At 35.9% G+C, this 27921-nt stretch overlaps 1 protein-coding gene and 1 pseudogene across 1 annotated transcript; both read left to right on the top strand.

The window, feature by feature from the left end:
• Positions 1 to 264: 264 nt before the first annotated feature.
• On the top strand, positions 265 to 5582 carry LOC146898511 (uncharacterized; annotated as a pseudogene).
• Positions 5583 to 7519: 1937 nt separating this feature from the next.
• On the top strand, positions 7520 to 8783 carry LOC146898510 (uncharacterized). Its single transcript, XM_085736576.1, has 2 exons — positions 7520 to 8033; positions 8089 to 8783. The coding sequence occupies exons 1-2, from the start codon at positions 7520 to 7522 to the stop codon at positions 8781 to 8783; spliced, it is 1209 nt and encodes a 402-aa protein (XP_085592702.1).
• Positions 8784 to 27921: the final 19138 nt, after the last annotated feature.

Genomic DNA, 27921 nt, shown 5'->3' with positions numbered 1-27921 from the left:
TGTTGCTTAAATAAATAGTATTTCCTATTATTATAATTGTTGAAAGTGATGTATTGATGTATGTGATGCTCCGTTATGTTGATAAACTCTGATAATTTTTATGAAATTTTTAAGTCAGGAAAACAGGGTGTTACAATTGGTATCAGAGCAGGTCGGTCCGTCCGGCCAAGTAGTGAGTCAAGTTGTGTCATTTTAGCAGTTGGAATACCATTATTATGTTATTCTAAACGTTGTGTGATGTGCAGTGAAGAAGAGTAGATCTGGAGGCTGCAAACCTTATCTGTTACAAGAGGACTAGAATGGCTGGAAGAAATGATGCTGCGATTGCTGCTGCTTTGGAAGTTGTAGCCCAAGCTGTGGGACAACAACCAAATGCTGGTGCTGGTGTTAATGCTGATGTAAGGATGTTGGAGGCCTTTCTGAGAAATCATCCTCCCACTTTCAAAGGAAGGTACGACCCTGATGGAGCACAGGCATGGCTCAAGGAGATTGAGAGGGTGTTCAGGGTTATGCAATGTACTGATGATCAGAAGGTGCGTTTTGGTACGCACATGCTATCTGAGGAAGCTGATGACTGGTGGGTGAGTCTTTCACCTGAGTTAGAGCAAGGTGGTGCGGCTATTACTTGGGCTGTGTTTAGGGGAGAGTTCCTAAACATATATTTTCCTGAAGATGTTCGTGGAAGGAAAGAGGTCGAGTTCCTTGAGCTGAAGCAAGGAAACATGTCGGTGATAGAGTATGCGGCAAAGTTTGTGGAGCTGGCTCAGTTCTATCCACACTATACTGGAGACAATGCTGAGTTTTCTAAATGTATCAAGTTTGAGAATGGTTTACGTCCTGATATTAAGCGAGCCATTGGTTACCAACAGATCCGTGACTTTTCTGCGTTGGTGAGTAGGTGCAGAATCTATGAAGATGATTCAAAGGCTCATTATAAGATTATGAATGAGAGAAAGGGTAAGCAGCAACAGAATCGTGGGAAGCCTTATAGTACTCCAGCTGATAAGGACAAGCAAAGAGTGAATGATGAGAGGAAGCCTAAGAAGAATGAGACTCCTGCCGGGATTGTTTGTTACAAATGTGGAGAAAAAGGTCACAAGAGTAATGCTTGTGGTGCTACTGAGGTAAGAGGATGCTACCGTTGTGGTGTCAAAGGACATACAGTTGCAGAATGCAAGCACGATGACACTATTTGTTTCAATTGCGGTGGAAAAGGACATATTTCTGCTCAGTGTACTGAACCAAAGAAGGCCCCGGCCAAGGGTAAGGTTTTTGCTTTGACTGTACTCAGACTGAGAATGAGGATCGTTTGATCATAGGTACTTGCTACATTAATGATACTCCTTTAGTTGCCATTATTGATACTGGTGCTACACATTGTTTTGTTGCTTTTGATTGTGTTTCTAAGTTGGGCCTTGCTATGTCTGATATGAATGGAGAAATGGTTGTCAAAACTCCAGCTAAGGGTTCGGTGACCACTTCTCTCGTTTGTTTACGCTGTCCTCTGTCTATGTTTGATCGTGATTTTGAGATTGATTTAGTATGTCTACCTTTGAGTGGAATGGATGTGATTCTTGGTATGAACTGGTTAGAGTACAACCATGTTCTCATTAATTGTTTTAGTAAGTCGATGCGTTTCTCTTCTGCTGAAGAGGAAAGTGGAGCAGAGTTTTTGTCTACTAAGCAGCTGAAGCAGCTAGAATGCGATGGAATCCTAATGTTTTCTTTGATGGAATCCTTATCTTTGGAGAATCAAGCAGTGATCGATAAGTTACAAGTAGTGTGTGATTTTCCTGAAGTTTTTCCTGATGAAATTCCTGATGTGCCACCGGAAAGAGAAGTTGAATTTTCTATTGATCTTGTTCCGGGAACGAAGCCTGTGTCTATGACACCTTATCGTATGTCAGCTTCCGAGTTGGCTAAGTTGAAGAAACAGTTGGAAGATCTACTTGACAAGAAGTTTATTAGACCAAGTGTTTCACCCTGGGGAGCTCCAGTGTTGCTGGTAAAGAAGAAAGATGGCAGTATGAGGTTGTGTATTGACTATCGACAGTTGAACAAAGTAACTATAAAGAACAGGTATCCACTTCCAAGAATTGATGACTTGATGGATCAGTTAGTGGGTGCACGCGTGTTCAACAAGATCGACTTGAGGTCGTGTTATCACCAGATTAAAGTAAGAGATGAAGATATGCAGAAGACGGCTTTTAGGACGCGATATGGACATTATGAATATAAGGTGATGCCTTTCGGTGTTAGTAATGCGCCTGGTGTATTTATGGAGTATATGAATCGCATTTTTCATGCATTTTTGGATCGTTTCGTGGTTGTGTTCATTGATGATATTCTGATTTATTCTAAGACGGAGGAAGAACATACTGAGCATTTGAAGATTGTCTTGCAAGTGCTGAAAGAAAAGAAGTTGTATGCTAAATTGTCTAAGTGCGAGTTCTGGTTGAATGAAGTAAGTTTTCTTGGCCATGTTGTTTCTGGTAGTGGGATTGCAGTTGATCCATCTAAAGTTGAAGCAGTATCACAATGGGAGACTCCGAAGTCAGTTATAGAGATTAGAAGCTTTTTGGGTTTAGCAGGTTACTACCGAAGATTTATTGAAGGATTCTCTAAGTTAGCACTTCCGTTAACGCAGTTGACGTGTAAGGGTAAAACCTTTGTGTGGGATATTCATTACGAGAACAGTTTTAATGAGTTGAAGAAGCGTTTGACGACGGCTCCGATTTTTATCTTACCGAAACCTGATGAACCTTTTGTAGTGTATTGTGATGCGTCCAAGTTGGGCTTGGGAGGTGTACTTATGCAAGATGGTAAGGTGGTTGCGTATGCATCAAGACAGTTGAGAACTCATGAACGAAACTACCCTACTCATGATCTTGAATTAGCTGCAGTTGTATTTGCACTTAAGATTTGGAGACATTACTTGTATGGTTCGAGATTTGAGGTGTTTAGTGATCACAAGAGCTTGAAGTATTTGTTTGATCGGAAGGAGTTGAATATGAGACAGCGAAGGTGGCTCGAATTGTTGAAAGATTATGACTTTAGTTTGAATTATCATCCGGGTAAAGCTAATGTTGTTGCAGATGCCTTAAGTAGGAAGACTTTACACTTGTTGGCAATGATGGTTAAGGAGATGGAGTTGCTTGAACAGTTCAGAGACTTGAGTTTGGTTTGCGAAATGTCGCCAAGGAGTGTGAAATTGGGGATGTTGAAGATCAACAATGAATTTTTGGATAGTATCAGGGAGGCGCAGAAAGTAGATGTGAAGTTGGTAGATTTAATGGTTGCAAGCGATCCTGCTGTAGATAGTGACTTTAAGGTTGATGACCAAGGAGTGTTGAGGTTTCGAGGAAGAATTTGCATTCCTGATAATGATGAGATGAAGAAGATGATCCTTGAAGAAGGCCATAGAAGCAGTTTGAGTATTCATCCAGGAGCTGCTAAAATGTATCAAGATTTGAAGGAGATGTTTTAGTGGTCAGGTTTGAAGCGCGACGTGGCACAATTTGTGTATGCATGTTTGACTTGTCAGAAGTCGAAAGTTGAGCATCAGAAACCTGCTGGGTTATTGACACCGCTGGAGATTCCGGAATGGAAATGGGATAGTATATCCATGGATTTTGTGACGAGTTTGCCGAACACCAACAAAGGGAATGATGCAATTTGGATGATCGTAGATAGATTGACGAAGTCGGCTCATTTCATTCCGATTAATATTACTTTTCCTGTGTCCTAGTTAGCAGAGATTTATGTTATAGATATTGTGAAGCTACATGGCCTTCCATCGAGTATTGTGTCGGATAGAGATCCGAGGTTTACGTCGAGGTTCTGGAAGAGTTTGCATGAGGCCTTGGGCACTAATTTGAAGTTAAGTTCAGCGTACCACCCACAGACGGATGGACAATCGGAAAGGACAATTCAGTCGCTGGAGGATTTATTGAGATTTTGTGTGCTTGAGCAAGGTGGAACTTGGGATAGTTATCTACCTCTGATAGAGTTCACGTACAACAACAGTTACCATGCTAGTATTGGAATGGCACCCTTCGAAGCATTGTATGGTCGGAGATGCAGAACTCCTTTGTGTTGGTTTGAATCCGGTGAGAGTGTGGTATTGGGACCAGAGATTGTCCAACAGACTACCGAGAAGGTGAAGTTAATTAGAGAAAAGATGAAAGAATCACAGGATAGACAAAAAAGTTATCATGATAAGCGCAGGAAGGATCTTGAATTTCAAGAAGGAGACCATGTGTTTTTGAGAGTCACTCCGGTGACGGGTGTTGGACGTGCATTGAAGTCAAAGAAGTTGACTCCGAGGTTTATTGGTCCGTATCAGATTTCAGAAAGGGTCGGAACGGTTGCTTATAGGGTGGGTTTGCCACCACATCTTTCGAACTTTCATGATGTGTTTCATGTATCGCAACTTCGGAAGTAGGTGCCGGATCCATCCCATGTGATTCCAAGAGATGATGTGCCGGTAAGGGATAACCTTACAATCGAGACCCTACCAGTAAGGATAGAAGATCGGGAAGTGAAGAGGCTGAGAGGCAAGGAAATATCTCTTGTGAAAGTAGTGTGGGAAGGAGCAGCTGGTGAAAGTTTGATGTGGGAATTAGAGAGTAAGATGCGAGAATCTTACCCAGAGTTGTTTGAACAAGGTACGTTTACGAGGACGTAAATATTCTAAGTGGGGGAGAGTTGTAACGCCCACTTTTTCATAATTAATATTTAAGTGATTTATGGCTTTTATTAGAATATTATGTGAATTATTATATATATATATATATATATATTGGTAGAAGATATGTTAATAATATAAGTATTTTCTTAAATGGGAGAGAAATATTGTTATTAGTAGAAATAATTAATTATTAGGGGAAAGAGTAAGTTGTGGTGAGAAGAGCAATTAGGGAAAGAATAAAAGTCTGTAATTGGGAGAGAAAATTAGAACGCGTACAACAGAGAAAAGAAGAGAGAAAGAAGAGAAGTCAGAGAGAACCCTAAAGAACGAAGAACGCGGCTGTTGGATTTCAGAAACATAATCTAAGGTAAGGGTGAGACTAACTCTCATTATTAACAAGTTTTGATTCATAGAAGTGATCAATTGTTGTAGGCTTAAGGGATTGGGATTAGGTCAAAAATCATTAAAAGCGAAAGAATTAAGTGAATTTTGATGTAGGTTGATGTAGACAGATGTTAATTAGTCATAGAAAACGTTTAGATGTTGATTAGTGATGAATTTGAGGCCTGGGGAGTGAGAATTCGAGTGCTGAGATGAGAGAAAGAGCTGCGACAGAACCTTGTTCTGTCATCGCTCGCCGTTGCGAGCGATTCAGCTCGCCATTGCGAGTAAAACCCAACTCGCAATTGCGAGTAACCTTACTCGTCGTTGCGAGTTTCCCCGTCCAGCTCGCTGTTGCGAGTAGCGTAGCTCGCCGTTGCGAGCTAGTCCTGTTCAGACCTGATGTTGTGCGAAATTGTGTCCTTTCGCCCGTTTCTTTGATGAATTAGTTTCTGATGTTTATATTAATGATGATGCTGCTAATTATGATGTTCCAGTGATGCTGTTTTGATGTAATGAGTTTTTGTGAGTTAATTGTTAATTAATTTAACATTAAAAATGAAGATTGTTGCATTTAGAGTCAATTTGTTGCATAGTTGGCGATGGGGGCTTAATGCCTGACAGGTTTTTATGACCTTAGCGATGGGGGCTTAATGCCCGACGGTCCAAATATGACCTTAGCGATGGGGGCTTAATGCCCTGGTGGTACCACATGCATGTTGAAGTTGTCTAAGTCGTTGTTGATGTTGTTGTTGCATTGTAGAGTCATCATAACTTAAAATAAATGATGAATGTTGTGATGATGTTGCTGCCTTGTTGCTGTCACAATAATTATAATGATGTAAATGAAGTGAATTAAGATGAATATGCTACCTTTGAATAACTATGAAGTTGTTGGTTGCCTAACCTTGTTAAATGATGATTAAATGATGATATTAATGTTAGATATATGCTGTTGGTTATCTTTATGAATTACTATTTGTTTTTAATGAATGTGAAATCTCACCCCTTCTGCGTATATGTTGCCTCGACCGTGGGTAATGTGCAGGTAATAAAGACTAGCTGTGTTCGTGAGTAGACTCCTCACATCGTGTCGTCTAGGATGCTCTGATACGTAACGGGATGGGGATTGTCTGATGCTTGTTTTCCTTGTTACGTATTTTATTTAATAAATGTTGAACATTTTATGAAGACTATTTGAGATGTTAAGTTGTGGTCTTTTATGCCAAAGATTTTATGTGACGTTGCAAACTAAATTTCCGCTGCTTTTGATTATTGAATTTTATAAAGACAGGTTGCTTAAATAAATAGTATTTCCTATTATTATAATTGTTGAAAGTGATGTATTGATGTATGTGATGCTCCGTTATGTTGATAAACTCTGATAATTTTTATGAAATTTTTAAGTCGGGAAAACGGGGTGTTACAATAATTTGGATGAAACATCAGTTGGAAGACTATCAGATTATTGCTAACAATATTCCCATTTATTGTGATAATACTGCTGCTATTTGTTTGTCTAAAAATCCAATTTTGCATTCTAGAGCTAAGCATATTGAAATCAAACACCATTTTATTAGAGACTATGTTCAAAAAGGAATTTTAGATATACAATTCAGTGATACTGAGAATCAATGGGCTGATATATTTACTAAGCCTTTAACTGTTGAAAGATTTGATTTTATAAAGAAAAATTTGAACATGCACTTTGTGTCTGATTAAAAGCTTGCTTGCTCCTGAATAGGATTTTAGGTTCTGAAGTCAGTTCAGAAGCTGTGGTCCATCAGAAGCTCTTCATTGAGGTTCTGAGGAAAATATGCTTCTGATGATGACGTCAGCATCTGAAGTCCAGAAGCTGGATTTTACGCTTCTGAATAGTAGAGTTAGTGGAAACGCTGGAAGTTACTTTTTGTAGTAACACTGGCCCACTAACTTGGCAGTTACTCAAAAAACTTTTGACGTGACCTATCTGTATTGGTGTGTAACTTAAAAGGGCAATGATGATTTAAAAGCTTTGAAAGTACTTTCACGCGCCCCCAATGTCATTAATGCTATGTTTGTTTGTCTCTTTTGAATTGCAAACGTTTTTACTCTTAACACTTTGAAATTCACACACTACTCACTTCACAACAAACACTTCTTCTTTCAAACCTGTTCTTGCAAAGTAAGCGCAGTTCTCAACCCTAGAACCCAAAATCATCATCATCATCTTCATCAACGGCATCATCAAGCTCGCAACAAATGTTATCAGAATCTACATCCAACATGCAACAACCTCAGAATCAACCAGAAAGGGCTGCTTATATGATGGCTGGGTCTACTATGGAGCTTAAAGAATATCAATTGGTCGTACAAGTTGAAAATCCAGTTGATTTCTCATCTCTTTTGCATCACGGGTGTAATATCAAGGGATTTTATAATACTCAAGGCTGGTAGGAGTACTTTAGGATGCTGAATGGTCCTACGTACAAAGCCTTGGTAAGGCATTTCTGGGTAAGAGCATCAATTTTTGACAGAAAAGTAGCAGATGCAGAAGAAAGGGATTTGGTTCTACGCCATCCAGAACTTGCTGGGAAAACAAGAGAAGAAATGATGCTGGAACCCTTCAATGGAACTGAAATCAGATCATCAATGATGGGAGTTCCCATAAGAATCACTCAGGAGGTGATTGCTTCAGTGATTGGTGTAGAAGCGTTTGGAAAATATTCAGGAATAGAGATTTCAAGTTCAAAAGAAAGCTTCTGGAAAGACAAAGTCAACATGACTCTCTTCAACACAACAGCACCACAGACGTATGCTGACTTGGATTTGGTAAAGAAGATACTTCTGAAAATCGAATATGAGAACTTGCTACCAAAAGGTGGTGGCAATGACCAACCTTCTCTGGCACATAAAGTTTTCGCTTATCATCTTATCAAAGGAGAATCAGCTTTGGAAGAGTCAGAACAAGAACAGAATCTGGGTACCCTATGGAAGATTGCTTTCTGAAATCTTTCATCAAGGAGGAATAATTGCAGCACTCAGTGCAACAAGGTTCTACACTGATACAATGCTGGATACAGTGGTTGGAAAGGTGATCAATGGAAGAACCTTGAAGAGCATGAATCTGATTCAGGAGTTCACACCTCTGGAGTCAGATATCAGTGAATCCATGGTGGTCTCACAATTGAATGCTGATTTCCCTCCAATCTGTAAGAAAGACTCTCTTGCAGTTCAAATGGCACTTCTTAGTGATCATTTCTCAACAACTGGTGAGTATATTGGTTTAGAGGAAGTTCCTGAAGAGATTCCAGGAAGTAAGCTACCTGTTGAAAGAAGCAGAAAGAGGAAGAGAAAGGAAGTGTCAGAAGAAGAGTATCTGGAAGTAGAGAAACCTTCCAGGAAGTCAAAGAAGAATATAGCTTCTGACAAGCTGAAAATTGGTGGTTCTGGATTACCATCGATTGAGGAAGAAGTTCAAGATCTGGACACTGATGTGATTCTGAACAGGAAGACCAGAAGTGGCAAAGCAGCTGCTTCTGAAACCGGAACAGCTCCTGAACAACCTCCTGTGCCTAAGAAGAAAAGGAAGCATGCATTAAGGAAGATAAAAGAATCTCCTTATGTGGTTGAGGAAGTAGAAGGTGTGGAAGCTTCAACTGATCTGGTAACAAGGGAACTGAAGAGGAAAAAAGAGGAAGAAGCTGCTGCTCAGGCTCTTCAGAAGGCCTAGAAGCTAGCAAGAGAGATTAAAGTTCCTGCCTCTTGTAACACCCCGTTTTCCCAACATAAAAATTTCATATTAAATCAGAGTATTTAAATCATAAACGGAATGTCACATACTACTTTGTAGTCATAAAATAGATATTAATAAATATCCTTCCAGGTTCAACATCATAAAAGTCTGGAAATACGCAGCGGAAATAGTTTGACATGAATAAAGTCTTGGCACGCAGGCCTTATCAGAAAATCTCATAATTTGGTTCAATACTTATTCATAAAAAGTTCATAAAAGACACGTAAGGAATAGATATGAAAGTAAGTCCCATCCCGTTACGTATCAGAGCACCTAGACACAAGTGAGGAGTCCACTCACGAACACTTCTAGTCTTTATTACCTACAAGTTACCCATACGAAGGGCAACATTTTCAAGCAGAAGAGGTGAGATTTCTCAAACAATAATATTAAACATATAAATCATATAAAGTACATTCAACAACTTAAACATCATTAACATATCTTATACTCCATTAACTAGCATCATTAATCTCCTACATTAGTTATACCCTTCATCTTATATCATCTTAATTATAGACGTAAACATCATCATATAACATCAATTACTAATTCATAAACATCAGCATACATCATCAAATATTAATTACAAACATCAACACATATAATGATCATAAACATCAACACATATAATGATCATAAGCATCAACATCTAACACCAAATATAATCATAAGCATCATCATGTATTTCACATAAGTATCATTATCTTCAACAACAACTTAGACGACTTCAACAACAACTTAGACAACTTCAACAACAACTTAGACAACTTCAATATGCATGTGGTACCACCAGGGCATTAAGCCCCCTTCGCTAAGCTCATATTTGGACCTGTCGGGCATTAAGCCCCCATCGCTAAGGTCATAAAGAACCTGTCGGACATTAAGCCCCCATCGCTAAGGTCATAAAGAACCTGTCGGATATTAAGCCCCCATCACTGACTATGCAACGACACAATCTTCCTACAACTTGGACAACAACGTGAACATCTTATACAATTCCATTAAAATGGACAACTTCTTAAATCATGACAACTTAGACCAACTTATACATCTTCACTAAGATTCAGCAGCAACAATTGCAGCATATAACAGTGCTAGAATAACATATCATCAATAAGAAATGAATCATATACATCATAGAACATCATAATATTATGTATCATACAATACTCACATAATGTATTCCAACATATCAACAACAATAACCACATATACATTAATCAATTACATTCATATCAAAGTCCAAAACATTCTTCAAAAGCAAATCAAGTTTGATCAATGAGACATAAGCCAAATACTCATAAAACACCTCAACTAAATCCCTAATACTTAAGTTGAAGTTGGGAAACCAATCATAAGTTTTTGGACTAACTTGAGATTAGTTATGCTAAGTTTTCTTAAAGTTTTCTGAAGACCCACTTGGACTATTTTCATCAAAAACTCAAAATCTACACATAATTTTCTAGTCACTCCAAAGCCATTAGAAAGCTAACTCAATTATCTACAACTTTTATGTTTACACCGAGAGCCAATTCAACACGGAAACGGGTGAAAAAGACAGAAGAACGCAACAATCAAAGTTCTGACAGCACGCAACGAAAGTACAACAAGCAGTCACCCATGAGGGGCTGCCTTGCTGCGCTTAGGCGTGGAAAACGTGGGAAGGCAGTAGCCCACCTGCGACGCAGCTCTGTGCAGTCCCATTTTTTTTCGGTTTCACCGTTTCGTCCGTAAAAACCTAACTGTTACTCCGAATCCGATTCCGTATTCGCTTACGCGTTCTATTCGACAAATTCTATCATATTTTACTGAAAAATCATATTTTTAAATCTCCAAAACAACTTATCCTAGAATCACTTATTTCTCAAAAACACTTAAAATCACTTTTTCTCAGAATCTCAACTTTTCATCCATTCTCATGTTTCTAACCATCAAACTATTTCTAATAACATTCCTATAGGATATCTAAGGTTTGTTCATGATTCTCTCATAAATTCTACGGTTCTTCATCATCTAATCATCAAAATCGCTCATAAACCCTAATTCTTAAACTCACCGACTTCTCATCTAATCATATGTTTTAAACCTCAAAACTATTCCAATAATCATTCTACGGATTATCTAAGGACTGTTCACAGTTTCTACATCAATCTAACAATTTTCATCCATTAATCCTCAATTCTTCACTCAAAACCCTAATCCTCTTAATCTCACAAAGTCTCCCCAACTTTGTTAGATGTAATCTAATGATTTACAACTTAATATTAAAGCAAGATAGTCTCACCCTTACCTTAGATTAATTCGTGAATCAGCAGCAACGTTCTTCTTTCCTAAGGTATTCTCCTCTTCTCTTGACTTTTCTCTTCTCTTCTCTTATTTCTTGTTCTCCTCTTTTCCAAAAAAGTGGTTTTAGGGTAAACTCTTTCTAACCTAAGCTTCTCTATTTATAATACTAAAATATTCTTCCCAAATCTATTTAGGCCCAACAACTTACTCTTCTTTCTATTCTAACCCCCAAATCCACTCACACTAATAATCCTCATATTCTAATAAATAATATTTCTCTACTAAATATATAATAATACATCAAATAACAAATATATATCTATAACAATTAACAAATATATTAACTAAATTATAAAAAGACATCTAATCTCAACAAATCATATATCCCTCATATACAACATATAAATATATTCTAAAACTAATTAAAATAATTAAATAAAAAGGAGGGCGTTACAACTCTCCCCAACTTAAAAGAATTTCGTCCTCGAAATTCAAGCACAATAGAAAATAAATTTAGTCATTACTTCTTCAAACAAAACACAAAAACCACATCAAGTTAGTCAGTTAAACATGATCACATAAAAAACATAACTACTAACTAGAAAACATGACGACACGACACAACGACTCCTCTACTTGGCCGGATGGACCGACCAGCTCTGATACCAATTGTAACACCCCGTTTTCTCAACATAAAAATTTCATATTAAATCAGAGTATTCAAATCATAAACGGAATGTCACATACTACTTTAAAGTCATAAAATAGATATTAATAAATATCCTTCCAGGTTCAACATCATAAAAGTATGGAAATACGCAGTGGAAATAGTTCGACATGAATAAAGTCTTGGCACGCAGGCCTTATCAGAAAATCTCATAATTTGGTTCAATACTTATTCATAAAAAGTTCATAAAAGACACGTAAGGAATAGATATGAAAGTAAGTCCCATCCCGTTACGTATCAGAGCACCTAGACACAAGTGAGGAGTCCACTCACGAACACTTCTAGTCTTTATTACCTGCAAGTTACCCATACGAAGGGCAACATTTTCAAGCAGAAGGGGTGAGATTTCTCAAACAATAATATTAAACATATAAATCATATAAAGTACATTCAACAACTTAAACATCATTAACATATCTTATACTCCATTAACTAGCATCATTAATCTCCTACATTAGTTATACCCTTCATCTTATATCATCTTAATTATAGACGTAAACATCATCATATAACATCAATTACTAATTCATAAACATCAGCATACATCATCAAATATTAATTACAAACATCAACACATATAATGATCATAAACATCAACACATATAATGATCATAAGCATCAACATCTAACACCAAATATAATCATAAGCATCATCATGTATTTCACATAAGTGTCATTATCAAAGCATATCATTTATCGAAAACAACTTCATAATTAAGTTCGTAATCAACTTCTTAAACAAACATCATCATTAAATCATCATCAAATATAAGTTATGACGACTCTACAATGCAACAACATCTTCAACAACAACTTAGACAACTTCAACAACAACTTAGACAACTTCAATATGCATGTGGTACCACCAGGGCATTAACCCCCCTTCGCTAAGGTCATATTTGGACCTGTCGGGCATTAAGCCCCCATCGCTAAGGTCATAAAGAACCTGTCGGGCATTAAGCCCCCATCGCTAAGGTCATAAAGAACCTGTCGGGTATTAATCCCCCATCACTGACTATGCAACGACACAATCTTCCTACAACTTGGACAACAACGTGAACATCTTATACAATTCTATTAAAATGGACAACTTCTTAAATCATGACAACTTAGACCGACTTATACATCTTCACTAAGATTCAGCAGCAACAAACAGCAACAATTGCAGCATATAACAGTGCTTGAATATCATATCATCAATAAGAAATGAATCATATACATCATAGAACATCATAATATTATGTATCATACAATACTCACATAATGTTTTCTGAAGACCCACTTGGACTATTTTCATCAAAACTCAAAATCTACACATAATTTTCTAGTCACTCCAAAACCATTAGAAAACTAACTCAATTATCTACAACATTTATGTTTACACCGAGAGCCAATTCAACACGGAAATGGGTGAAAAAGACACAAGAACACAACAATCGAAGTTCTGACAGCGCGCAACGAAAGCACAACAAGCAGTCACCCATGAGGGGCTGCCTTGCTACGCTCAGGCATGGAAAAATGTGCCCAGGCGTGGGAAGGCAGTAGCCCACCTGCGACGCAGCTCTGTGCAGTCCCATTTTTTTCGGTTTCACCGTTTCGTCCGTAAAAACCTAACCGTTACTCCGAATTCGATTCCGTTTTCGCCTACGCGTTCTATTCGACAAATTCTATCATATTTTACTGAAAAATCATAATTTTAAATCTCCAAAACAGCTTATCCTAGAATCACTTATTTCTCAAAAACACTTAAAATCACTTTTTCTCAGAATCTCAACTTTTCATCCATTCTCATGTTTCTAACCATCAAACTACTGCTAATAACATTCCTATAGGATATCTAAGGTTTGTTCATGATTCTCACATCAGTTCTACGGTTCTTCATCATCTAATCATCAAAATCGCTCATAAACCCTAATTCTTAAACTCACCGACTTCTCATCTAATCATATGTTTTAAACCTCAAAACTATTGCAATAATCATTCTACGGATTATCTAAGGACTGTTCACAATTTCTACATCAATCTAACAATTTTCATCCATTAATCCTCAATTCTTCACTCAAAACCCTAATCCTCTTAATCTCACAAACTCTCCCCAACTTTGTTAGATGTAATCTAATGATTTACAACTTAATATTAGAGCAAGATAGTCTCACCCTTACCTTAGATTAATTCCTGAATCAGCAGCAACGTTCTTCTTTCCTAAGGTATTCTCCCCTTCTCTTGACTTTTCTCTTCTCTTCTCTTCTTTCTTGGGTGGCATTTAGGGTGGGTAGCAGCAATACTTTCCCACCATGGGAAAGTTTTTTTTAAACATTGGATTAAGTAAGAAACATAATATTATCATGGTCTGTCAGTACTAGATCTAACCACTTATCCTCTATTATCATCTTCCTCCTAGCCTCACCATCTTATCCGACCTTCCACTGTGACCTTCATCCACCGTATCTTCCTCTGATGCAAAATAAGAATTCAACAAAGAGGAAATTGGAATTTTAATTCTTTCTACCAAACCCACCATCGAAGAAAACAAAGAACATAAGTGTTGGCTTCAAATTCTGCTTTTTTTTTTTCCCTTTTAAGCCAAGCAAAATAAGAATTCAACAAAGAGGAAATTGGAATTTTAATTCTTTCTACCAAACCCACCATCGAAGAAAACAAAGAACATAAGTGTTGGCTTCAAATTCTGCTTTAAGAACATGAATCAAAATAAGAACATGAAAATCTGCTTTAAGAACATGAATCAAAATAAGAACATGAAACAAAGAACAAATATACTCGATTTCAAGAATCAAAATAAGAACATGAAAATCTGAGCATAAGAAAATCCTTAATTTTAGAATTGTGTTCTTAGAATCATTTTATAAGCATCTGAAGACTACTCAGATCCAATCCCAGCAAATCTCGCATTTTAAGAAACCCAGTAAAGCAAAACAACCATGAGTGATCTTGAGTTCATTGACTCGTTGATCACGTGATGGTGATTCAGGCTTGTGAGTGGACGACTACGAGGAGAGGGTTACGAGTGGAAATTGATGGCAGGGCCGAGAAAGGAGATTCTTGAAGGGAGAATGGAGTCGGAGATGTAGGTTTCAATGTCGATCTCGGATGCGTTGGTGGAGGGTTAAACTCTTCTCCACTGTAGATGTAAATTTCAGATCTGAAGGTTGAAGAAATGTGAAAGAAAAACAGAAAAAATATAGTGTACATAGACCATGTTAAAATCTATACACCTCTTTAATCTAATGGACAAAATTTATTTTCCCATGGTGGGAAAGAATTCTTCCTACCCACCCTAAATGCCACCTCTTTCTTGTTCTCCTCTTTTCCAAAAAAGCGATTTTAGGGTAAACTCTTTCTAACCTAAGCTTTTCTATTTATAATACTAAAATATTCTTCCCAAATCTATTTAGGCCCAACAACTTACTCTTCTTTCTATTCTAACCCCCAAATCCACTCACACTAATAATCCTCATATTCTAATAAATAATATTTCTCTACTAAATATATAATAATACACCAAATAACAAATATATATCTATAACAATTAACAAATATATTATGCTAGTAAATACCAACATATAACATAACAAAATATCACTCAACAAAATATATTAACTAAATTATAAAAAGACATCTAATCTCAACAAATCATATATCCCTCATATACAACATATAAATATAGAAATATATTCTAAAACTAATTAAAATAATTAAATAAAAAGGAGGGCGTTACAACTCTCCCCAACTTAAAAGAATTTCGTCCTCGAAATTCAAGCACAATAGAAAATAAATTTAGTCATTACTTCTTCAAACAAAACACAAAAACCACATCAAGTTAGTCAGTTAAACATGATCACATAAAAAACATAACTACTAACTAGAATACATGACGACACGACACAACGATTCATCTACTTGGCTGGACGGACCGACCAGCTCTGATACCAATTGTAACACCCCGTTTTCTCAACATAAAAATTTCATATTAAATCAGAGTATTCAAATCATAAACGGAATGTCACATACTACTTTAAAGTCATAAAATAGATATTAATAAATATCCTTCCAGGTTCAACATCATAAAAGTATGGAAATACGCAGTGGAAATAGTTCGACATGAATAAAGTCTTGGCACGCAGGCCTTATCAGAAAATCTCATAATTTGGTTCAATACTTATTCATAAAAAGTTCATAAAAGACACGTAAGGAATAGATATGAAAGTAAGTCCCATCCCGTTACGTATCAGAGCACCTAGACACAAGTGAGGAGTCCACTCACGAACACTTCTAGTCTTTATTACCTGCAAGTTACCCATACGAAGGGCAACATTTTCAAGCAGAAGGGGTGAGATTTCTCAAACAATAATATTAAACATATAAATCATAGAAAGTACATTCAACAACTTAAACATCATTAACATATCTTATACTCCATTAACTAGCATCATTAATCTCCTACATTAGTTATACCCTTCATCTTATATCATCTTAATTATAGACGTAAACATCATCATATAACATCAATTACTAATTCATAAACATCAGCATACATCATCAAATATTAATTACAAACATCAACACATATAATGATCATAAACATCAACACATATAATGATCATAAGCATCAACATCTAACACCAAATATAATCATAAGCATCATCATGTATTTCACATAAGTATCATTATCAAAACATATCATTTATCGAAAACAACTTCATAATTAAGTTCGTAATCAACTTCTTAAACAAACATCATCATTAAATCATCATCAACTATAAGTTATGACGACTCTACAATGCAACAACATCTTCAACAACAACTTAGACAACTTCAACAACAACTTAGACAACTTCAATATGCATGTGGTACCACCAGGGCATTAACCCCCCTTCGCTAAGGTCATATTTGGACCTGTCGGGCATTAAGCCCCCATCGCTAAGGTCATACAGAACCTGTCGGGCATTAAGCCCCCATCGCTAAGGTCATAAAGAACCTGTCGGGTATTAAGCCCCCATCACTGACTATGCAACGACACAATCTTCCTACAACTTGGACAACAACGTGAACATCTTATACAATTCCATTAAAATGGACAACTTCTTAAATCATGACAACTTAGACCGACTTATACATCTTCACTAAGATTCAGCAGCAACAAACAGCAACAATTGCAGCATATAACAGTGCTAGAATATCATATCATCAATAAGAAATGAATCATATACATCATAGAACATCATAATATTATGTATCATACAATACTCACATAATGTATTCCAACATATCAACAACAATAACCACATATACATTAATCAATTACATTCATATCAAAGTCCAAAACATTCTTCAAAAGCAAATCAAGTTTGATCAATGAGACATAAGCCAAATACTCATAAAACACCTCAACTAAATCCCTAATACTTAAGTTGAAGTTGGGAAACCAAGCATAAGTTTTTGGACTAACTTGGGATTAGTTATGCTAAGTTTTCTTAAAGTTTTCTGAAGACCCACTTGGACTATTTTCATCAAAACTCAAAATCTACACATAATTTTCTAGTCACTCCAAAACCATTAGAAAACTAACTCAATTATCTACAACTTTTATGTTTACACCGAGAGCCAATTCAACACGGAAATGGGTGAAAAAGACACAAGAACACAACAATCGAAGTTCTGACAGCATGCAACGAAAGCACAACAAGCAGTCACCCATGAGGGGCTGCCTTGCTACGCTCAGGCATGGAAAAATGCGCCCAGGCATGGGAAGGCAGTAGCCCACCTGCGACGCAGCTCTGTGCAGTCCCATTTTTTTCGGTTTCACCGTTTCGTCCGTAAAAACCTAACCGTTACTCCGAATCCGATTCCGTTTTCGCCTACGCGTTCTATTCGACAAATTCTATCATATTTTACTGAAAAATCATATTTTTAAATCTCCAAAACAGCTTATCCTAGAATCACTTATTTCTCAAAAACACTTAAAATCACTTTTTCTCAGAATCTCAACTTTTCATCCATTCTCATGTTTCTAACCATCAAACTACTGCTAATAACATTCCTATAGGATATCTAAGGTTTGTTCATGATTCTCACATCAGTTCTACGGTTCTTCATCATCTAATCATCAAAATCGCTCATAAACCCTAATTCTTAAACTCACCGACTTCTCATCTAATCATATGTTTTAAACCTCAAAACTATTGCAATAATCATTCTACGGATTATCTAAGGACTGTTCACAATTTCTACATCAATCTAACAATTTTCATCCATTAATCCTCAATTCTTCACTCAAAACCCTAATCCTCTTAATCTCACAAACTCTCCCCAACTTTGTTAGATGTAATCTAATGATTTACAACTTAATATTAGAGCAAGATAGTCTCACCCTTACCTTAGATTAATTCCTGAATCAGCAGCAACGTTCTTCTTTCCTAAGGTATTCTCCCCTTCTCTTGACTTTTCTCTTCTCTTCTCTTCTTTCTTGGGTGGCATTTAGGGTGGGTAGCAGCAATACTTTCCCACCATGGGAAAGTTTTTTTTAAACATTGGATTAAGTAAGAAACATAATATTATCATGGTCTGTCAGTACTAGATCTAACCACTTATCCTCTATTATCATCTTCCTCCTAGCCTCACCATCTTATCCGACCTTCCACTGTGACCTTCATCCACCGTATCTTCCTCTGATGCAAAATAAGAATTCAACAAAGAGGAAATTGGAATTTTAATTCTTTCTACCAAACCCACCATCGAAGAAAACAAAGAACATAAGTGTTGGCTTCAAATTCTGCTTTTTTTTTTTCCCTTTTAAGCCAAGCAAAATAAGAATTCAACAAAGAGGAAATTGGAATTTTAATTCTTTCTACCAAACCCACCATCGAAGAAAACAAAGAACATAAGTGTTGGCTTCAAATTCTGCTTTAAGAACATGAATCAAAATAAGAACATGAAAATCTGCTTTAAGAACATGAATCAAAATAAGAACATGAAACAAAGAACAAATATACTCGATTTCAAGAATCAAAATAAGAACATGAAAATCTGAGCATAAGAAAATCCTTAATTTTAGAATTGTGTTCTTAGAATCATTTTATAAGCATCTGAAGACTACTCAGATCCAATCCCAGCAAATCTCGCATTTTAAGAAACCCAGTAAAGCAAAACAACCATGAGTGATCTTGAGTTCATTGACTCGTTGATCACGTGATGGTGATTCAGGCTTGTGAGTGGACGACTACGAGGAGAGGGTTACGAGTGGAAATTGATGGCAGGGCCGAGAAAGGAGATTCTTGAAGGGAGAATGGAGTCGGAGATGTAGGTTTCAATGTCGATCTCGGATGCGTTGGTGGAGGGTTAAACTCTTCTCCACTGTAGATGTAAATTTCAGATCTGAAGGTTGAAGAAATGTGAAAGAAAAACAGAAAAAATATAGTGTACATAGACCATGTTAAAATCTATACACCTCTTTAATCTAATGGACAAAATTTATTTTCCCATGGTGGGAAAGAATTCTTCCTACCCACCCTAAATGCCACCTCTTTCTTGTTCTCCTCTTTTCCAAAAAAGCGATTTTAGGGTAAACTCTTTCTAACCTAAGCTTTTCTATTTATAATACTAAAATATTCTTCCCAAATCTATTTAGGCCCAACAACTTACTCTTCTTTCTATTCTAACCCCCAAATCCACTCACACTAATAATCCTCATATTCTAATAAATAATATTTCTCTACTAAATATATAATAATACACCAAATAACAAATATATATCTATAACAATTAACAAATATATTATGCTAGTAAATACCAACATATAACATAACAAAATATCACTCAACAAAATATATTAACTAAATTATAAAAAGACATCTAATCTCAACAAATCATATATCCCTCATATACAACATATAAATATAGAAATATATTCTAAAACTAATTAAAATAATTAAATAAAAAGGAGGGCGTTACAACTCTCCCCAACTTAAAAGAATTTCGTCCTCGAAATTCAAGCACAATAGAAAATAAATTTAGTCATTACTTCTTCAAACAAAACACAAAAACCACATCAAGTTAGTCAGTTAAACATGATCACATAAAAAACATAACTACTAACTAGAATACATGACGACACGACACAACGATTCATCTACTTGGCTGGACGGACCGACCAGCTCTGATACCAATTGTAACACCCCGTTTTCTCAACATAAAAATTTCATATTAAATCAGAGTATTCAAATCATAAACGGAATGTCACATACTACTTTAAAGTCATAAAATAGATATTAATAAATATCCTTCCAGGTTCAACATCATAAAAGTATGGAAATACGCAGTGGAAATAGTTCGACATGAATAAAGTCTTGGCACGCAGGCCTTATCAGAAAATCTCATAATTTGGTTCAATACTTATTCATAAAAAGTTCATAAAAGACACGTAAGGAATAGATATGAAAGTAAGTCCCATCCCGTTACGTATCAGAGCACCTAGACACAAGTGAGGAGTCCACTCACGAACACTTCTAGTCTTTATTACCTGCAAGTTACCCATACGAAGGGCAACATTTTCAAGCAGAAAGGGTGAGATTTCTCAAACAATAATATTAAACATATAAATCATAGAAAGTACATTCAACAACTTAAACATCATTAACATATCTTATACTCCATTAACTAGCATCATTAATCTCCTACATTAGTTATACCCTTCATCTTATATCATCTTAATTATAGACGTAAACATCATCATATAACATCAATTACTAATTCATAAACATCAGCATACATCATCAAATATTAATTACAAACATCAACACATATAATGATCATAAACATCAACACATATAATGATCATAAGCATCAACATCTAACACCAAATATAATCATAAGCATCATCATGTATTTCACATAAGTATCATTATCAAAACATATCATTTATCGAAAACAACTTCATAATTAAGTTCGTAATCAACTTCTTAAACAAACATCATCATTAAATCATCATCAACTATAAGTTATGACGACTCTACAATGCAACAACATCTTCAACAACAACTTAGACAACTTCAACAACAACTTAGACAACTTCAATATGCATGTGGTACCACCAGGGCATTAACCCCCCTTCGCTAAGGTCATATTTGGACCTGTCGGGCATTAAGCCCCCATCGCTAAGGTCATACAGAACCTGTCGGGCATTAAGCCCCCATCGCTAAGGTCATAAAGAACCTGTCGGGTATTAAGCCCCCATCACTGACTATGCAACGACACAATCTTCCTACAACTTGGACAACAACGTGAACATCTTATACAATTCCATTAAAATGGACAACTTCTTAAATCATGACAACTTAGACCGACTTATACATCTTCACTAAGATTCAGCAGCAACAAACAGCAACAATTGCAGCATATAACAGTGCTAGAATATCATATCATCAATAAGAAATGAATCATATACATCATAGAACATCATAATATTATGTATCATACAATACTCACATAATGTATTCCAACATATCAACAACAATAACCACATATACATTAATCAATTACATTCATATCAAAGTCCAAAACATTCTTCAAAAGCAAATCAAGTTTGATCAATGAGACATAAGCCAAATACTCATAAAACACCTCAACTAAATCCCTAATACTTAAGTTGAAGTTGGGAAACCAAGCATAAGTTTTTGGACTAACTTGGGATTAGTTATGCTAAGTTTTCTTAAAGTTTTCTGAAGACCCACTTGGACTATTTTCATCAAAACTCAAAATCTACACATAATTTTCTAGTCACTCCAAAACCATTAGAAAACTAACTCAATTATCTACAACTTTTATGTTTACACCGAGAGCCAATTCAACACGGAAATGGGTGAAAAAGACACAAGAACACAACAATCGAAGTTCTGACAGCATGCAACGAAAGCACAACAAGCAGTCACCCATGAGGGGCTGCCTTGCTACGCTCAGGCATGGAAAAATGCGCCCAGGCATGGGAAGGCAGTAGCCCACCTGCGACGCAGCTCTGTGCAGTCCCATTTTTTTCGGTTTCACCGTTTCGTCCGTAAAAACCTAACCGTTACTCCGAATCCGATTCCGTTTTCGCCTACGCGTTCTATTCGACAAATTCTATCATATTTTACTGAAAAATCATATTTTTAAATCTCCAAAACAGCTTATCCTAGAATCACTTATTTCTCAAAAACACTTAAAATCACTTTTTCTCAGAATCTCAACTTTTCATCCATTCTCATGTTTCTAACCATCAAACTACTGCTAATAACATTCCTATAGGATATCTAAGGTTTGTTCATGATTCTCACATCAGTTCTACGGTTCTTCATCATCTAATCATCAAAATCGCTCATAAACCCTAATTCTTAAACTCACCGACTTCTCATCTAATCATATGTTTTAAACCTCAAAACTATTGCAATAATCATTCTACGGATTATCTAAGGACTGTTCACAATTTCTACATCAATCTAACAATTTTCATCCATTAATCCTCAATTCTTCACTCAAAACCCTAATCCTCTTAATCTCACAAACTCTCCCCAACTTTGTTAGATGTAATCTAATGATTTACAACTTAATATTAGAGCAAGATAGTCTCACCCTTACCTTAGATTAATTCCTGAATCAGCAGCAACGTTCTTCTTTCCTAAGGTATTCTCCCCTTCTCTTGACTTTTCTCTTCTCTTCTCTTCTTTCTTGGGTGGCATTTAGGGTGGGTAGCAGCAATACTTTCCCACCATGGGAAAGTTTTTTTTAAACATTGGATTAAGTAAGAAACATAATATTATCATGGTCTGTCAGTACTAGATCTAACCACTTATCCTCTATTATCATCTTCCTCCTAGCCTCACCATCTTATCCGACCTTCCACTGTGACCTTCATCCACCGTATCTTCCTCTGATGCAAAATAAGAATTCAACAAAGAGGAAATTGGAATTTTAATTCTTTCTACCAAACCCACCATCGAAGAAAACAAAGAACATAAGTGTTGGCTTCAAATTCTGCTTTTTTTTTTCCCTTTTAAGCCAAGCAAAATAAGAATTCAACAAAGAGGAAATTGGAATTTTAATTCTTTCTACCAAACCCACCATCGAAGAAAACAAAGAACATAAGTGTTGGCTTCAAATTCTGCTTTAAGAACATGAATCAAAATAAGAACATGAAAATCTGCTTTAAGAACATGAATCAAAATAAGAACATGAAACAAAGAACAAATATACTCGATTTCAAGAATCAAAATAAGAACATGAAAATCTGAGCATAAGAAAATCCTTAATTTTAGAATTGTGTTCTTAGAATCATTTTATAAGCATCTGAAGACTACTCAGATCCAATCCCAGCAAATCTCGCATTTTAAGAAACCCAGTAAAGCAAAACAACCATGAGTGATCTTGAGTTCATTGACTCGTTGATCACGTGATGGTGATTCAGGCTTGTGAGTGGACGACTACGAGGAGAGGGTTACGAGTGGAAATTGATGGCAGGGCCGAGAAAGGAGATTCTTGAAGGGAGAATGGAGTCGGAGATGTAGGTTTCAATGTCGATCTCGGATGCGTTGGTGGAGGGTTAAACTCTTCTCCACTGTAGATGTAAATTTCAGATCTGAAGGTTGAAGAAATGTGAAAGAAAAACAGAAAAAATATAGTGTACATAGACCATGTTAAAATCTATACACCTCTTTAATCTAATGGACAAAATTTATTTTCCCATGGTGGGAAAGAATTCTTCCTACCCACCCTAAATGCCACCTCTTTCTTGTTCTCCTCTTTTCCAAAAAAGCGATTTTAGGGTAAACTCTTTCTAACCTAAGCTTCTCTATTTATAATACTAAAATATTCTTCCCAAATCTATTTAGGCCCAACAACTTACTCTTCTTTCTATTCTAACCCCCAAATCCACTCACACTAATAATCCTCATATTCTAATAAATAATATTTCTCTACTAAATATATAATAATACACCAAATAACAAATATATATCTATAAAAATTAACAAATATATTATGCTAGTAAATACCAACATATAACATAACAAAATATCACTCAACAAAATATATTAACTATATTATAAAAAGACATCTAATCTCAACAAATCATATATCCCTCATATACAACATATAAATATAGAAATATATTCTAAAACTAATTAAAATAATTAAATAAAAAGGAGGGCGTTACAACTCTCCCCAACTTAAAAGAATTTCGTCCTCGAAATTCAAGCACAATAGAAAATAAATTTAGTCATTACTTCTTCAACCAAAACACAAAAACCACATCAAGTTAGTCAGTTAAACATGATCACATAAAAAACATAACTACTAACTAGAATACATGACGACACGACACAACGATTCATCTACTTGGCTGGACGGACCGACCAGCTCTGATACCAATTGTAACACCCCGTTTTCTCAACATAAAAATTTCATATTAAATCAGAGTATTCAAATCATAAACGGAATGTCACATACTACTTTAAAGTCATAAAATAGATATTAATAAATATCCTTCCAGGTTCAACATCATAAAAGTCTGGAAATACGCAGTGGAAATAGTTCGACATGAATAAAGTCTTGGCACGCAGGCCTTATCAGAAAATCTCATAATTTGGTTCAATACTTATTCATAAAAAGTTCATAAAAGACACGTAAGGAATAGATATGAAAGTAAGTCCCATCCCGTTACGTATCAGAGCACCTAGACACAAGTGAGGAGTCCACTCACGAACACTTCTAGTCTTTATTACCTGCAAGTTACCCATACGAAGGGCAACATTTTCAAGCAGAAGGGGTGAGATTTCTCAAACAATAATATTAAACATATAAATCATAGAAAGTACATTCAACAACTTAAACATCATTAACATATCTTATACTCCATTAACTAGCATCATTAATCTCCTACATTAGTTATACCCTTCATCTTATATCATCTTAATTATAGACGTAAACATCATCATATAACATCAATTACTAATTCATAAACATCAGCATACATCATCAAATATTAATTACAAACATCAACACATATAATGATCATAAACATCAACACATATAATGATCATAAGCATCAACATCTAACACCAAATATAATCATAAGCATCATCATGTATTTCACATAAGTATCATTATCAAAACATATCATTTATCGAAAACAACTTCATAATTAAGTTCGTAATCAACTTCTTAAACAAACATCATCATTAAATCATCATCAACTATAAGTTATGACGACTCTACAATGCAACAACATCTTCAACAACAACTTAGACAACTTCAACAACAACTTAGACAACTTCAATATGCATGTGGTACCACCAGGGCATTAACCCCCCTTCGCTAAGGTCATATTTGGACCTGTCGGGCATTAAGCCCCCATCGCTAAGGTCATAAAGAACCTGTCGGGCATTAAGCCCCCATCGCTAAGGTCATAAAGAACCTGTCGGGTATTAAGCCCCCATCACTGACTATGCAACGACACAATCTTCCTACGACTTGGACAACAACGTGAACATCTTATACAATTCCATTAAAATGGACAACTTCTTAAATCATGACAACTTAGACCGACTTATACATCTTCACTAAGATTCAGCAGCAACAAACAGCAACAATTGCAGCATATAACAGTGCTAGAATATCATATCATCAATAAGAAATGAATCATATACATCATAGAACATCATAATATTATGTATCATACAATACTCACATAATGTATTCCAACATATCAACAACAATAACCACATATACATTAATCAATTACATTCATATCAAAGTCCAAAACATTCTTCAAAAGCAAATCAAGTTTGATCAATGAGACATAAGCCAAATACTCATGAAACACCTCAACTAAATCCCTAATACTTAAGTTGAAGTTGGGAAACCAAGCATAAGTTTTTGGACTAACTTGGGATTAGTTATGCTAAGTTTTCTTAAAGTTTTCTGAAGACCCACTTGGACTATTTTCATCAAAACTCAAAATCTACACATAATTTTCTAGTCAATCCAAAACCATTAGAAAGCTAACTCAATTATATACAACTTTTATGTTTACACCGAGAGCCAATTCTACACGGAAATGGGTGAAAAAGACACAAGAACACAACAATCGAAGTTCTGACAGCACGCAACGAAAGCACAACAAGCAGTCACCCATGAGGGGCTGCCTTGCTACGCTCAGGCATGGAAAAATGCGCCCAGCCGTGGGAAGGCAGTAGCCCACCTGCGACGCAGCTCTGTGCAGTCCCATTTTTTTCGGTTTCACCGTTTCGTCCGTAAAAACCTAACCGTTACTCCGAATCCGATTCCGTTTTTGCCTACGCGTTCTATTCGACAAATTCTATCATATTTTACTGAAAAATCATATTTTTAAATCTCCAAAACAGCTTATCCTAGAATCACTTATTTCTCAAAAACACTTAAAATCACGTTTTCTCAGAATCTCAACTTTTCATCCATTCTCATGTTTCTAACCATCAAACTACTGCTAATAACATTCCTATAGGATATCTAAGGTTTGTTCATGATTCTCACATCAGTTCTACGGTTCTTCATCATCTAATCATCAAAATCGCTCATAAACCCTAATTCTTAAACTCACCGACTTCTCATCTAATCATATGTTTTAAACCTCAAAACTATTCCAATAATCATTCTACGGATTATCTAAGGACTGTTCACAATTTCTACATCAATCTAACAATTTTCATCCATTAATCCTCAATTCTTCACTCAAAACCCTAATCCTCTTAATCTCACAAACTCTCCCCAACTTTGTTAGATGTAATCTAATGATTTACAACTTAATATTAGAGCAAGATAGTCTCACCCTTACCTTAGATTAATTCCTGAATCAGCAGCAACGTTCTTCTTTCCTAAGGTATTCTCCCCTTCTCTTGACTTTTCTCTTCTCTTCTCTTCTTTCTTGGGTGGCATTTAGGGTGGGTAGCAGCAATACTTTCCCACCATGGGAAAGTTTTTTTTAAACATTGGATTAAGTAAGAAACATAATATTATCATGGTCTGTCAGTACTAGATCTAACCACTTATCCTCTATTATCATCTTCCTCCTAGCCTCACCATCTTATCCGACCTTCCACTGTGACCTTCATCCACCGTCTCTTCCTCTGATGCAAAATAAGAATTCAACAAAGAGGAAATTGGAATTTTAATTCTTTCTACCAAACCCACCATCGAAGAAAACAAAGAACATAAGTGTTGGCTTCAAATTCTGCTTTTTTTTTTCCCTTTTAAGCCAAGCAAAATAAGAATTCAACAAAGAGGAAATTGGAATTTTAATTCTTTCTACCAAACCCACCATCGAAGAAAACAAAGAACATAAGTGTTGGCATCAAATTCTGCTTTAAGAACATGAATCAAAATAAGAACATGAAAATCTGCTTTAAGAACATGAATCAAAATAAGAACATGAAACAAAGAACAAATATACTCGATTTCAAGAATCAAAATAAGAACATGAAAATCTGAGCATAAGAAAATCCTTAATTTTAGAATTGTGTTCTTAGAATCATTTTATAAGCATCTGAAGACTACTCAGATCCAATCCCAGCAAATCTCGCATTTTAAGAAACCCAGTAAAGCAAAACAACCATGAGTGATCTTGAGTTCATTGACTCGTTGATCACGTGATGGTGATTCAGGCTTGTGAGTGGACGACTACAAGGAGAGGGTTACGAGTGGAAATTGATGGCAGGGCCGAGAAAGGAGATTCTTGAAGGGAGAATGGAGTCGGAGATGTAGGTTTCAATGTCGATCTCGGATGCGTTGGTGGAGGGTTAAACTCTTCTCCACTGTAGATGTAAATTTCAGATCTGAAGGTTGAAGAAATGTGAAAGAAAAACAGAAAAAATATAGTGTACATAGACCATGTTAAAATCTATACACCTCTTTAATCTAATGGACAAAATTTATTTTCCCATGGTGGGAAAGAATTCTTCCTACCCACCCTAAATGCCACCTCTTTCTTGTTCTCCTCTTTTCCAAAAAAGCGATTTTAGGGTAAACTCTTTCTAACCT

This window comes from Medicago sativa, chromosome 8 (genome assembly GCF_051527215.1).
Source record: "Medicago sativa cultivar Bolivia chromosome 8, Bolivia_mono, whole genome shotgun sequence".
Classification (NCBI taxonomy): Eukaryota; Viridiplantae; Streptophyta; class Magnoliopsida; order Fabales; family Fabaceae; genus Medicago; species Medicago sativa.
The sequence above is the reverse complement of the archived record's forward strand: the minus strand, read 5'-3'. Positions and strand labels throughout refer to the sequence as shown.

Bases quoted from the DNA above. Each gene is read 5' to 3' on its own strand.
- LOC146898510 (XM_085736576.1), top strand. From the start codon at position 7,520: ATGCTGAATGGTCCTACGTACAAAGCCTTGGTAAGGCATTTCTGGGTA. The intron at 8,034-8,088 runs GTACCCTATGGA...GAATAATTGCAG, and splicing joins AGAACAAGAACAGAATCTGG to CACTCAGTGCAACAAGGTTC.